At 54.0% G+C, this 14,247-nt stretch overlaps 2 protein-coding genes across 12 annotated transcripts; one reads left to right on the plus strand and one right to left on the minus strand.

Annotated features, from left to right (window-relative positions):
- Positions 1–1,214: 1,214 nt before the first annotated feature.
- BCL2L12 (BCL2 like 12) lies at positions 1,215–7,674 on the minus strand. 3 transcript variants are annotated; one of them, XM_082710448.1, is made up of 7 exons: positions 7,573–7,674; positions 6,815–6,929; positions 6,466–6,608; positions 5,520–5,606; positions 5,324–5,415; positions 3,294–3,581; positions 1,215–1,436 (listed from the first exon to the last, which is right to left on the minus strand). In XM_082710448.1, exons 2-7 carry the CDS (start codon positions 6,919–6,921, stop codon positions 1,386–1,388), a joined length of 768 nt encoding a protein of 255 aa, XP_082566574.1. In that variant the 5' UTR covers positions 6,922–6,929; positions 7,573–7,674; the 3' UTR covers positions 1,215–1,385. The 3 variants fall into 3 exon arrangements, with proteins under 3 accessions (XP_082566574.1, XP_082566575.1, XP_082566576.1); XM_082710449.1 differs by having other exon boundaries at positions 6,815–6,944; positions 7,573–7,647; XM_082710450.1 differs by lacking the exon at positions 3,294–3,581.
- Positions 7,675–7,714: 40 nt separating this feature from the next.
- Positions 7,715–13,266, plus strand: IRF3 (interferon regulatory factor 3). Of its 9 annotated transcripts, none has more exons than XM_082710396.1 (8): positions 7,715–7,996; positions 8,678–8,850; positions 9,506–9,677; positions 9,764–9,834; positions 10,495–10,687; positions 10,786–11,166; positions 12,402–12,517; positions 13,010–13,266. In XM_082710396.1, the coding sequence occupies exons 2-8, from the start codon at positions 8,686–8,688 to the stop codon at positions 13,175–13,177; spliced, it is 1,266 nt and encodes a 421-aa protein (XP_082566522.1). In that variant the 5' UTR covers positions 7,715–7,996; positions 8,678–8,685; the 3' UTR covers positions 13,178–13,266. The 9 variants fall into 9 exon arrangements, 7 of the variants coding, with proteins under 7 accessions (XP_082566522.1, XP_082566524.1, XP_082566523.1 ...); XM_082710398.1 differs by having other exon boundaries at positions 7,753–7,959; XM_082710397.1 differs by having other exon boundaries at positions 7,764–7,992.
- Positions 13,267–14,247: the final 981 nt, after the last annotated feature.

Raw genomic sequence — 14,247 nt, forward strand, 5'->3', positions numbered from 1 at the left:
CCTACGTGCCCAACAAACTAGCTTTTTAATACTAGGAAAAACCTAATGTCATTGAAAAGGAGGTTGCATTGGGCAGGGGGATACACAGGTACAGAGTCCAGGAAAGTGGTCTGAGCTGAAATCAGAGATGGGGGAGGTATCCCCAAGGAACTATGCATCTTCCAGGGTGGCGGCCACTCCCCTCGTTGGGCTAATGAACACTGGACTGTGGCATATCAGAATGAGATGTGCTCCAAGCAGTGAAGACTTGCAGGGGCATCTGGGTGGCTCAGTTGGTTAAACACCTGACTCCTGGTCTCCACTCAGGTGATGATTGCGGGCTCTTGGGATCCAGCCCTGCATGGTGAGGGGGGAGGATTTTTTCCCTCACCCTCTGCTCCTCCCCCCCAACTCACATGATCTCTAAAATACAAGAAATCACCCCTAAAAGTACAAATATGCCAAGAAATCTGGCACCACATAGTTCGAGGAAGGGATGCTTATTTGCAGAGTGAGAGCGGAAGGAGGAAGGCAGGGTAGGACACTTGATTGAGCAGGAGCTCAATCTTAGCCAAAAAGGTCCACGCTGGGTGAGTCAAATCTTGCTTCTCTGGGCATTTGCATGCCAACCAACAACCACAAAAACCCAGTGAGTGTTAACTTGGGAGCTACAAATAAATTTTAGTAAGTAGGCAAATTCGCAAATATGGAATCCATGAATAATGAGGATCCATGGCTAAGTGGTTTCCTTTGTGATTATGTGCATCTCAGTTTATGCGCTTTTAGACATAATTTTGTGAAGTGGGGGTGACAGCCCTGAAAAGGTGATACCCCTGGTCTATATACAGATGGGGAGTAACCAGCCAAAAATGTTCAGAAGGAGCAGTGGGAGGAGAAAAACGAGAAGAGGGTGGTGTTCTGGAGGTCCTGTGTAGGAAGATCACAGCTTTCTTCTGGAACTAGCTAGAAAGACTAGCTAGAAAGACTTCATGACCGTCAACACAGGATAAGCTGGAAATGATGCAACAAGAAAAAACATGGAATTAGCTGGAACTGTATCCACAGATATCCTCAAGCAGGTTGTACGTTCAAGTGACAGGCACTTGAAGGTGCCCCAAATAAGTATTTCTAGAATGAATGAACTGGCTCTTTCCTCAATTCATAAACCAGAGAGAGAGATCTCTTACCCAAATCTCCTACTTAGAACTTAAGTTTTCGAGAGAAGGGACAAACAGTTCAATACCTGACAAAGTTTTTAATATGAAAAAAATCTTAATTTCTTTTTGGCAAAAACAGGGAGGGCAGCCACCACCCCACAACCCTGAGTGGAATAGGAAGGCTTGGACAAGCACACAAAGACCATAGAGACAGGAGGTTTAATCTTGTAGCAGCTTCTGAGGAAGATCTCAGTCCAGGGGTAAGTTCAAGTCCACAGGTGAAATGGCAAGGATGCCCTCCTGGAGGGGAAAAGTGGAAGAGCTCGTGAGCATTCACAGGTAGACCCTGTCCTCCATTCACAGTGGCATCCCTGCCAGCCCAATGACAGCAGAGACAGGGACAGGGGTGGGAGGAGGAGGATCCGAAGAATCAGAGACCCAGGAGTGGACAGGGACAGAGTCCTGGGAAAAGGGAGGAGAGATAAAGCCCCAGGGTGGAGGGCAGAGCACCAGTGTCATGGAGACAGAGAGACAGGGACCAGAGAGTCAGAGACGGGGAGCAGGGTCCCCGGGTTGTAACGATCAAGAGCACTGGCTTCATGTCAAAGTCCTGAGTCCAATCCTCTGCATGAGGGACAATCTCCATAAAATCGGGATAACATCCAATCCCAGAAGGTTGTCGTGGGGTTTTAAACTGAATCATTCCACTAAAAGTCCTTGGCTGTGCATGTGGCCGAACAAAAACAGAAACAAAAAACAAAACAACCCCCACAAAACCCCCAAAACAAAAGAACAATTTCACAAATAAACAAGCTTCTGCACTGAGCTCCAGACACATATATCTACTGTCCCCTCCTCATCTCCCTTTGAGGTCTCAAGGACGTCTCTCCCCTACCTGGACCACTTCCAATCATCCCTGACTCAACCTGCTCCTCCCCACCTGCTCCTCCCTGTCTCAGGGAGCAACCGAAGCAGCCCTACTGCATCAGGCCGGCATCCTTGATTTCCGTCTCCCATTCATTAGCACTCCTAAATGGCACTCGTAATCCACTCATAAGCAAAATCTGTCAATTCTACCTCTGAATTAACTGGGAGACTCCTCCACTACCGCCACTGCAGTACGATCCAACACCATCTCCTCCCTGAACCAGCGGACACCTCCCCACTCCCTACTTCCGCCTCGCCCTCTATGGTATCGCCCCATGGGGCCGCTAGAGGGCGCAAGTTAACACCTAAATCAGCTCTCGTCGCCCTCCGCTCAGAGAGCTCGCTCAGTCAGTGCCCAAGTTCTTACCTTCACAAGCCCCGCCCTCTCCTGCTCTCAACTCTCGCCCTCTCCCCTTCGCTCACCCTGGTTTAGCCCTACTGGCCTCTCTGCTCCTCAAACACCCCTGGCCAGCTCCTGCCACTCTGAAGCAATAGTTTCATCAGTACCCCGGAGCCCAATCCAGCTCTGAGCCTGGCCTTGAATTTAAAGCAGTGGTCTTCTGAAGCTGATAGGTCGGGGCCAAGAGACAACAAAAAGCAGAAAGAAATAAGTAAAGCAAGTCAATCCTACCATCTGGTAGAAGTTTGCGTTAGAAGGTGCAGGGTGTTATGAAGGAAGCAATGAAGAGGCAAAGGGAGTGGGTGGGAGGAGATGGAGGTGGCTCTGATTTCAAACAGGGACCAGGGGAGGCCTCACGGGAGGGTGACACCCGAATGGAGCAGAGGAAGTGACACTGGGGGATACCTGGGCAAGTGCATTCTGGCAGGCAGTGTCAGAGCAGACAGTCACCAGATAATCACGCAAATGCCCACAGGGTGCCAAGATCTTACAATGGTCCCATTTTAATCTTTACAATAACCCTTTGAGATGGGTACTTCTACTTGCCCTACCTGATGGATAAAGAAACCGAGGCCCAGGAAGGGGTCTCCCATGTTTCCCACTTGTAACTGTCAGTATGTATCAGAATGGTTTAAGCCAGGCACAGGGTCCGCACTGATTACCTACTCGTGTACAGCTGGTGCTCAATAAACACAAAACAATTGAATGATTGGGCTGGGAGAACACCTGTCATGTCTGAAAAGAAGCCAAAGAAGCCACCCCCCACCCCACCACACAGACACAAGTTACAGTTGGATAAAGGGGGGCCCAGAGAAGCTCTGGCAGCTCACCCAGCCCCCGTGTGCCTGGATCCAGGGCCCGAAGCTGTGCACGTGCTCCACACTGAGACCGGCCAGGGTGCCCCCAAGCCGGGCCACGCGGCGGCTCAGCTCCATGGCCAGGGCCAGACGGGCCAGGGGCTCCGGGGAAGGCGGCGGAGGCCCAGGGCAGGGCAAGTTGGGGCGTGGGTGGCTAGGAAGAGGGCTGTCCTCCCGGTTGGAGAACAGCTCCACTAGGCGGGCGAAGGAGCCCGCGGAGAGGCGGGCCAGCTTTCCACGCAGGGCCGGGTCCGAGGCCAGCTGTGGGGTGGGGAAGAGACGAGACTGGGTCGGCCTCCGCCACGCCCCCGCAGCCAGCCAATAGGAGGCTACAAGGCGTGACTTCCTGATTAAAGCCCTCCCGACACTGAAGCTCAAAGCCACGCCCATCCCTCACACCAGCCAATCATAAACCAGAATCTGAGGTCTCCGCCAAACTACTCCTAGAAAGGTGGCCGACAGCCAATGAGGGCCAAAGCCCTAATTAGCTGAGTTCTAGAATACAGATTTTATAGCCACGCCCCCTAGAGGTTCCCTGAGAGTCCCTGGAACCAGGCCGGTCCCTACAACAATCCTGCCTTCCACCGTACAATTAATATTTTAAGGTCATACACTTTCCCCAAGCTCCTGAGCCAATCAAGTTCCAGGAGCAGGGGCGCCTGGGTGGCTCAGTGGGTTAAGCCGCTGCCTTCGGCTCAGGTCATGATCTCAGAGTCCTGGGATCGAGTCCCGCATCGGGCTCTCTGCTCAGCGGAGAGCCTGCTTCCCTCTCTCTCTCTCTGCCTGCCTCTCCATCTACTTGTGATTTCTCTCTGTCAAATAAATAAATAAAATCTTAAAAAAAAAAAAAAGTTCCAGGAGCAAATCATAAGCCAGACCTCCTCCGGCTGCTATTCCCCCCCACATTCCAAGGCATACCCCTATATAGCTAACCAGGGTTTCATATTTTAGACAGTCCTCTCCGAACAAACTCCCTTCCTCCCACCATACAGTCCCTAATTCCTCAACTGGTCCCAGTTTCCCAGATCACGTTTCGGGTGCCCACACCCCTTGTCTAAAGGCCACACCCTTCTCACTGTAAATACAAAACTATCCTGACCTTATTCAACCAGTAGCGGAGAAGCTTAGCACGTCTGACCCCATAATGCTTCTATTTCCCTTACTGCTGGGACCTATAGTTTAGAAACTTCTGCTTAGCCCTGCACATTGGCACGCTACAGCTAAGATTCACAAAAACGGCTCTTTTACCAGAAATCTACTTTACTGGAGGAGATAAGGAAGTCCTTACAGAAATGAGGATGCTCTATGTAAGATTTATAGGAACGACACGATTTGTACACAAAGATCAACTGACCAAAGACAGGGTGAGGGGGTGGCTCAGTCTATTAAGGGTCTGCCTTCCACTCAGTCATGATCCCAGGGTCCTAGAATGGAGCCCCATGTCGGACTCCCCGCTGAGCCCAGAATCAGCTTCTCTCTCTCCCTCTGCCCTCCCCACCCCCACCCTGCTCATGCTCTCTCTTTCTCTCTCGAATAAAGAAATAAAATCTCTAATAAATAAATAAAACCGCTTGAAAGAAAAAGCTGACCAAGGACAAAAGAAGTCACACAACCTTCCTTTGCTATCTTCCTTTGCTATAAGTGACGGCAGCCACTTTTTGACTCCAATCCCCATCCCCTTCCCCTTTCTAACATAAAAGCAGCTCAGATCTTAGGCTGGGGGAGACAGTTCTTTGAGACAGTTGTATGCCATCTCCTCAGTGTGCTGCCTTTCCAAATAAAGTCGCTTTCTTTACCCCAACATCTTCCCTCTTGGCTCACTGACCTGTGGTGCTGGGAGCAGAATGGGCTTAGACCCCGTTACAAACCCTTCATAGAAGTGGAGACCCACCCTCTCCTCACCTGACCATCTAATGAGAATGCAGATTCAGGTTCTGATCCCAGTGCCCAGCCATCCCGCAATCCCCATCCCAGCTGAAGGATGGAACAGACAGACTTGTCACCTTCTGATTGATGACTTCTGCCTCTTCCTCCAGCAAGGCCACCAGCTTCCGCAGTAGGGCTTCCTTCTCTGTGGGTGGGGCTCCCTGTAACTCTGGGGGGTGGGGTGTGGAGGGCAAAAGAGAATCAGCTGGGGGCAGAACCCTGCCCACCCTTTTGCCCTCATCCTTCTCCGCCCGGGGCCCCTTGGTCCCTCACCTGGGCTAGGTGGGGATCTCAGTTGCTCTTGGACTAGTTGTTCCAGCCGCTGGGCCACCAGAGCATAGAAATCTGGAGTTGCTGGGCCTGGGGTCAAAAGGGCCAATGATGGGTCTCTGGGACATCGAGCAGTTATGGATTCTCTCCTTGTCCCAACCATCTTGCCAGGTTGCAATGATTTCCATTCATAGTGGGGTAAACTGAGACCCACTGAGCACACTTGGTAAAAGGCCTTGGTACTTCCCATTTTACTGTGTCCCTCAAACTAGACTTAGAATGTTATGGCCGAACTAGACCTTGAAGATGATCCTATCCAAGACAGGCAAATGCAGGGCACTCCAGCGATTACCACCCTACCTACCCCTTGCTGATTTCAGGCATCATCTACTGATCACAGAACTCTTCTTCCCCAGCTGTGAAATCCCTTTCAAGTATAGCCATTACTAGTCTATCAAGGCTCCCACATGAGTAATCCAAATGGTTACTCTTGACCATGCCCAAGGACACCCCTCCACACACATGCACACATTCCTACTTTGCTTCTGGAGAAATATAGGAGCAAGAAACAAAAGGAATTTCCCAGAGTCATGTAGCCTAACAGCCAGGGAGTTGTGACTCAAAACCAGGTCTCCTTCCTCCCTACTGCAGGTACTGGAGGCTACAAAGTCCCAGGGGTAGGGAAGGATACATGGGAGGAGAGAGATAACAAACAGAAAGGGACCAAAAGCCCCATTGGGAAGCCAGTTCACAGAATGTAACAGGGGGTGGGGGAACAGAGAATGTGAGAGTAGTTCCCACTCAGTTCCCCTCTTAGCTAAGTGATCTTGGGCTAGTTCCTTATCCTTTCTATGCTTTAAAGAATCAAAGCTTCTTAAAAAAAAAAAAAAAAAAAAAATCAAAGCTTCTGGCCCTACCGGTTCATGGGTGATCTAGGGAAATCTCTTACCAGGCTCTGAAACATAGCATGGGCGGAGGGGCAGGGAGCAAGGCCGAGGGGATTCAGGGGGAACTGCTCCTCGACCCAGGGGGCAGGGAAGACATCGGCGAAGGCGGCTCAGGAAATCTGTTGGCTCCTCCTGGGCAGGACTCCTAGGAAAGGGGACCTCAGAGAGTGACCCCAGAGGCCCCTTTGCAAGCAGTCCCTTTTTCCTCCCACTGAGGGCCTCTCCGTGCAACCCCAGGGACAAGGAAAAGAGCCAGATATAAAGAGAGGGGAACACAGAGACAAGGCACAAGAATCAAGAGGGCCCCACCCCAGATGCAGGCCCCTGAGGGAGGAGGGCAACTCCTCTTACCTGGGTGGGATTGAAATGGGGGACCCGGCAGCCTCACCTCGCCTAAAGAAGGCAGCTAGGACTCTCACCGTGTCCTCCCGGAGGCCCAGCTCTTCCGAGCCTGCCATGGGGGCACCTGTGAAAGAGGGAGCTGGGGGATGGTCTCCAGGGTTGACTTGAGGTGGAGGATGGGGGCCCAAATGCCTCGTCCCTGAATAAGGAGGAGGCCGGGACACTTTCTTCCCCAAGGGAAGAAAGGGCTGAGAGCTTTAACTCCTAAGTCCTTTAAGGGAGTTAGAGTCTGGGGACCGAGACTCTAGAATCCTCGGAGGGAGAAGAGGGAGGAGGACGAAGACTCCTTGATCCTTGGAGAGGAAGAGGCTGGGGACCCGGATTCCTGGGTCTAGGGGAGAAAGGGACTGGGGGCTGGACTCGAGTTTTCGGAGAAGGGGCCTGGGGGATCTGAATTCTTGAGTCTGACAAAAAAGGGGACTCGGGACTCCGACTTCTGGATTCTGAAGGCATATGCCAAGGGGCTCGAGCTCTTAGAGAATCGGGAACTACGAATCCCAGCCGGCTTCATGACAAACCTTCCCCTCCGTCCGCACTTGAATCGCCGCCGCGCAGCCTCCTTGGGAGGTGTAGTTCCCTTATCCGACCCAGGCTGGAATCTTGGGGTCTCGGGGCGCATGGATGTCGGAGAAGGGGGACTGAGGTGCCGGCTTCGAGATCCCGGCCTCTTCCCTTCTCACCCCAGCCCTCCCAAAAGCCCGGCTTACCTGGGGCGGGAGCGGCCGCCCACTCCTCCTTCACTGAACTTGCATAAACTTCTCTTAGTTCAACTTTCCCGCGCCTGCGCACTGGGCAGGGTTGTCACGGCCCTATTGTAGAAGAGGGGGAGCGCTGGGGCCCATCTAATTTGCATGTGACGTTCCCAGCATGCCGTTGGCCAGAAGGCCTAAAAAGGGCATTGACGGGGGGCGGGGGTGCCGTCCGGGCTCTTGGTGCCGCCTCTTTGGCTCTGAAGTCTGTAGACCAACCGCAGTTGAAGTTTTTATTTCGTGAAATCGGTAGAAAAGAAAACTGCATTGCTCTGAAGCTCAGCTGACAGAAAGGAGGGTGTGCAGCTACAAGTTCGAGAGCTATCGGACCCTCAAAAGCCAGGGGTGGGTCCTAGCACTTTGCGCCCCCGACTCTACGTAGGTAACGGCGGATCTGGGGAATTGGTGGCGTCCGGACCGAGAAGCGCGAGGAAAAAACGGGTCTGCCCTGAGAGTGTAGAGGAGGCACTGTGTACTCGGGAAAGTGAAGCAGCCAGGGGAGAAAGTGAAACAATGGCCGGTGCTGGAGGTCGGCTGTAAAAACAACATAACAACAACAACGACAACAGGAAAAAGTAGCGGGGAGAGTGGGAAGGGCAGGCGTCCGCACTGGGGGATCTAAGGGAGAGAAGAGTGGACCCTGAAAATGGGAGGCAGTCCACCCTATAAAGTGTGTGTGTGTGTGTGTGTGTACGCGCGCGCGCGCCCTAGAGGAGCCAAGCTGTGTTTGGGGTGGGGTGGATGGAGGGTCTAGGGTGGAAATGGGTGAGCGGCTCTTCTGTGGGGCAGTTTGTAGAAGGGGTCTACAGCACGGTTAAGTGCAGGAGGTAGAGATCTACAATTGAATAACGTCTGCCCTGGTATAACTAGGGGAGGTTCTCTAACTTGGAAGTGGGGGTAACTGCATTGGGTGATGTGGGGGAGGGGAAAGGAGCAAAGGGTTTACCGCGGAAGAGGGAGGGATCTACACTGGCGGAATTGGGGAGGTAGGGGGCCTGCACAGAAGAAGGTGGGGAAAGAAGAGGGGGGCCGTCCGCGCCCACGAACTGCCCTCTAAGCGCAGGCCGGACCATGGGAACCCCAAAGCCGCGGATCCTGCCCTGGCTTGTGTCGCAGCTGGACCTAGGGCAGCTGGAGGGGGTGGCCTGGCTGGACGAGAGCCGCACACGCTTCCGCATCCCTTGGAAGCACGGCTTGCGGCAGGATGCCCAGCAAGAAGACTTCGGCATCTTCCAGGTGCGTGAGCTTCCGAACACCCGGAACCCTGAGATAACCGCGGGGAGGAGGGGGGACTCACAGGGGGCGGAGCCGAGGAAGCGAGGGGATTAGCACGCTTGCAGCTGGCAGGCGCTGACGCTGGCAGGTGGAGGTAGGTGGAGTTAGGACGAGACTGGGCAGGGTTAGTAGGATCAGCGGACTGGCAAGATTGGGGGGGCCGGGTTCCGGAAAAAGAACCAGAAAAACAGGGTTAGAACTCGAAAGGAATGCAAACGGAGCATTCGGGCTCGCAGAGGGCGGGGTCTTGGTCGTAGAATTCTGGGGACGGGTCTCGGAACCTTAGAGGCAAGACTTGGCCCGGAAGCTGAGGTGATTTCTCACCAAATTAGGATACACCAGTGGTGGTAACCCGAGTTGGAGTGCGAGGGGCGGGGTTATTACAGAAGGTGTTCTGGGGCAGGTTGGTGGCAGAGTTTAGACACCCAGTAGGACCTGGAAGGCTGGCTTAGAAAACAAAGCTTTTCAAAAGGTGAAGATAGGGGGCCTTAGGATGCAGAGAATCCAAGAATTTGGGGTTGGATCCTTGCCGAGTTAGAACGTGCCAGGGGAGAGAACCCTTGGGGCGGGGTCTTGGTCATCCTCCTCACTATCCTGGTACCCACTGGCTCCCCAGGCGTGGGCCGAGGCCAGCGGTGCCTACACTCCCGGAAAGGATAAACCTGATCTGCCCACCTGGAAGAGGAATTTCCGATCCGCCCTGAACCGGAAGGAGGGGCTGCGTTTAGCCGAGGATCGGAGCAAGGACCCCCACGACCCGCACAAGGTCTATGAGTTTGTGATCTCAGGTGTGCCAGAAGTGGGGCTTCACATGGAGAGGGTGGGATTTTGAGTGTCCCCAACACTCTGCTCTACTCACCATCTTCCTCGGCAGGAACTGGGAACTTTACTGAGTTGGACACATCACTGGGAACCAATGGTGGATGCAGTACCTTGGCTACCCAGGTGAGAATGCACCCCAGCCCTCCCGCCCCATCTGACCCATCTACTCTCTGTCTCCCCACAGCCTTGTTCAGGCGTCCTCTTCTCCCCCGGATCATCACCCCAATCTTCCTCCTGAGCGTCCATCCTCTGCCCTGTGGGCTGTCCCGCATCTGATCCCTAGCTGACCCTGTCCCCCTACCCAGAGCCCTTCCATGGCTTCCAGCACCCTCAGGACAAAGTTCAGAGCTTTGTGGGCCCCAGGCATCTAGGGCCCACAGACACCTACCCGGAATTTCATAGCTTCTGTTGCTAGAGTACCCTCAGCCTCCTGGGAACCCAGAACCACCCTACCCTTGACCTTGATGTCTGTGCTAGAGCAAGTTCCCTCTGAAATTGTGTCCAGCCTTCTCTGCCCAGGTCTTGCTTGCACAGGGCCAGAACCTTGGGCTGGAATTAGCTGCTCCCCTTGGGCCCCAGTAGCACCCAGCATATACCAGAGCACATATTTTGCTCTCTGTGCCCATGGTTTTCTCCCTGCCTCCCCCCAACCCTCCTCACAGGAAGCCCCTTGAGGGCAAAGCTCAGGTCTGACTTCTCTCCTGATCCCAAAGCCTGGTCCATATGAAGTCTCTCAAAAGGGCTATGGAAATGCCAGATCCTTTTCTTTTTTCTTCTCTCCAGGGAGACATACTAGAGGAGTTACTGAATGACATGGCCTTGGCCCCATTCCCAGATGGGGGGCCCTCGAGCCTGGCTGTGGTCCCTGAACAGACCCCTCCATTCTTGCTGAGCCCCACAGTAGACATCCCTCCTCCCTGCCCAAACTCAGAGCCCCCGGAAAACCCACTGAGGCGGCTCTTGGTGCCTGAGGAAGGTGAGTTCCAAGTATGGGGTGGAAGGGGCTGGGGCGCCACGCCCCCTTATACTCTCTTTGTCTCACTCTCCCTTCATGTCACTTCTGCCACCACTCAGAGTGGGAGTTCGAGGTGACTGCCTTCTACCGGGGCCGCCAAGTCTTCCAGCAGACTGTCTTCTGCCCAAGGGGCCTGCGTCTGGTGGCTTCAGAAGCAGGGGACGGGACACTGTCTGGACAGCCGATCATATTGCCAGACCCTGGGCTGTGGCTGACGGACAGGGGTGTGTTGGGCTACGTGAGGCGTGTGCTGAGCTGCCTGGGTGGGGGACTAGCTCTGTGCAGGGCAGGACAGCGACTCTGGGCCCGGAGGCTGGGCCACTGCCACACGTACTGGGCCTTGGGCGAGGAGCTCCTCCCTGACAGCAGTCACGGGCCCAGTGGTGAGGTCCCCAAGGATGAGGAGGGAGACGTGTTCGACCTACGGCCTTTCGTGTCAGGTGAGTGAGGCAAGGCCTTCTGACTCTGCTGTAGAAAGACTAGGTCACGGTGGTTAAGAACTCTGGGTTCTGGGGGTGCCTGGATGGCTTCGTTGGCTAAGTGACTCTTGATTTCAGCTCAGGTCATGATCTCACAGTTGTGAGATCAAGCCACCGAGCCGGGCTGTGCATTCAGCTTGGAGCCTGTTTAAGATTCTCTCTCTCTTCCTCTCTCTCTCTCTCTCTGCCCTTCCTGCCACACTCCGTCCCTCTCTTTTTAAAAAAAAAAAAAAAAAGATTTCAAATCTCCAGACTTCCAAGTTCCAGTTCAGGCCCTGCTGCTTTGCTTCTGCTATAACCTGGGGCAAACTGTGGGGCTGTTCTGCATCTGCCTAAGGACTATCTCCGCTGCTGGAGGCACAGGGCCCAGTTGTAGAAGGTGCTCGAGGAATTAGCTGCCATAGTCCTCATTGTTCCCAGTTATTCTTGTGGATAGACAGACGCAGGAGAGACAAGCCTTTAGGCCTTTATTACCAGGTAGATTTGTCTGCAGTGAAGGAAATGTTCTGGATTTGCACTCTCCCATCTGGTATCCACCAGCCACGGGTGGCTGTTGGGTACTTAGGCCAGTGCAACTGAGGAAGGGAGTTTTATTTTATTTTTTAAAGATTTTATTCATTCATTTGACAGGGAAACAGCGAGAGAGGGAACATAAGTAGGGGGAGCGGGAGAGGGGGAAGCAGGCTTGCCCCAGAGCAGAGAGCCTGATGCAGGGCTCAATCCCAGGACCCCAGGATCACGACCTGAGCGAAGGCAGCTGCTTAATGACTGAGCCACCCAGCTTCTCCTCTGTTTGCTTTTAATTAGTTACTACTTAAACGGAAATAGCCATAGTGGTTAGTGTGGCTACTACCAGGAGAATGTGGCCTTAGGGGGTTAAAGAGCAGAAACTGCCAGCCACCTTGTACTCAGAATCAGGGAAGTCCTTGAGGAGAGTATACTCCTTCCTATCCCAAATGAGGGCAGGGGTGGGGGGTCAGTGCAGAGCTTCCAGCCCCATCCCGATGGGAGGGAAAAAAAAAATGTAAGATTGTGCTGGAACTTTTCCTAGATTAGCAGCCATCTGGTCATGCTGTAGGTGTCAGGCTTCAGGTCAGGGGAGAAGGTGAGGCTGATAGGTCTGGGGGGGGTGGGCAGGGAGGGGCAGGTGGTAGAGGGTCCTCCTCCCATGCCTGACTAGGATCTCGGGCCTCCAGATCTGATTGCCTTCCTTGAAGGAAGCCGACACTCACCACGCTACACCCTCTGGTTCTGCATGGGGGAGCCATGGCCCCAGGACCAGCCGTGGACCAAGAAGCTCGTGATGGTCAAGGTGCTGCAGTCTCGGGTTTCTGGAGCTAAGGGGTGGATCTTAAGGGAGGAGGACCTACAACTCCCAGAAGCCCTCGGAGGAACTACAACTTCCAAGAGTCTCTGCAACCACCAGTTCCTCATCCTCAGGAGCTTCTGGGTGTCCCTCTCCTGGCCTCACCCCCAGAACCTGTTTTGAACTCTGAAAACCATGTGGAAGTCGGTCCTAGCAACCTCTGTGAGGAACTACAGTGCCTAGGAGTCCTGACCACAAGCTGTCCCGCCCTAGCTTCTGGGAACCCCTCCAGCATTTCAGCCCTAGGAAACTTCTCAGACCACTAGTGGTTGTGGTTATGGGGGGAAACTACAACTCCCAGCAGCCCTGGGCCACTGATTCATCCTGGGTCACAGAGGGCGCTGCTGGGAGTTGTAGTTTTCCAACCCCACCCTTGACAATAAACTGTGTTGACTGTTTTCCCTGACTCCTGTTCCCCCCCCCCCCCATCTCCTGCAGGTTGTTCCCACATGCCTGAGGGCCCTGCTGGACATGGCACGATCAGAGGGCGCTTCCTCACTAGAGAACACTGTGGACCTGCACATTTCCAACAGCTACCCACTCTCTCTCACATCAGAGCAGTACAAGGCCTACCTCCAGGACCTGGTTGAGGACATGGATTTCTAGGCCTTGGGGGAGATCTGATCCCTCACTCCTCACGGGTGCTTCCCCCTCGTGCCTTCACCTTGGCAATAAACTATTTCTTGCCACTGTTACGACTTGTGTGCCTGGTATTGGGTGTCAGCTGGGTTACAGCTAGGTCCAGGGTAGCCCTGACCTAGACTGGGCCTTATTCCTTCTTAGGACCTCAGCATACACATCTGTGCAAGCAACTCCCACCCTAGATACTCTCTGCATGAGGACAGACACTATGCAGGGGGCAGCTGATACCTGTGACCTCCTTACCTCTTCCCTGGACCTGGTGAGGAGGGGACAGTCACCCCCATTTTACAGACCAAGACACTGATGCTTGGAGAAAAGCAAGGGTCACAAAGCAGGAAACACAGATGGGTTAGAATCCAGTCTGAATCCAGGGGTGTTGTTCTCCAAAGGAGCCCCTGGGGCAGAATCTAGAACCCCTGTCTTGTCTATGAACAGTTCATGCCACTGTCCAGTTAGCAAAGAACCTTTCACCTGTATCATCCTGTTAGTTGGGGGCGGGGGCCTTAGGTCCCCCCGCAGCTCGTGCTGGGCGACCTCAGGCAAGTCCTCCCTGCCAGGCCCTGAGCCCCGCTCTGCACTGGGCTGGAACAGGCAGTTGTAGAGAAGTTCTGGGCTCCAGCCTTAAAGCCTGCCCACGCCAGCAGGGACTGATGGGAGGCCAGTGTGGCCCTGACTCACTCTGTGGCCCCTGCTACTCTGTGCCTCAGTTTCCCTCTCTACCCGCAGGAGAATGGATAAGATCACTGCAGCCTCGGAGGACTGATAAAAAGAAAATCCAACTCAATGGGGAACAAAGGTCCTGTTGCTGGGGCAATTCCAGGGCAGACCGATAGCACCCAGGTGCCCTGAGCTTGGAAGACACCGAGCAGGTGGGACCTGGGACCCCAACCTCCCACCCACTGCCACTTTCTGTCAAGAGCAATGGCTGAGAAGCGCCTGGGTGGCTCAGTGGTTAAGCCTCTACCTTTGGCTCAGGTCATGATCTCGGGGTCCCGGGATCAGCCCTGCATCAGGCTCTCTGCTCAGCAGGGAGC

The sequence above is a fragment of the Mustela nivalis genome, assembly GCF_964662115.1.
Source record: "Mustela nivalis genome assembly, chromosome: 18".
Lineage (NCBI taxonomy): Eukaryota > Metazoa > Chordata > Mammalia > Carnivora > Mustelidae > Mustela > Mustela nivalis.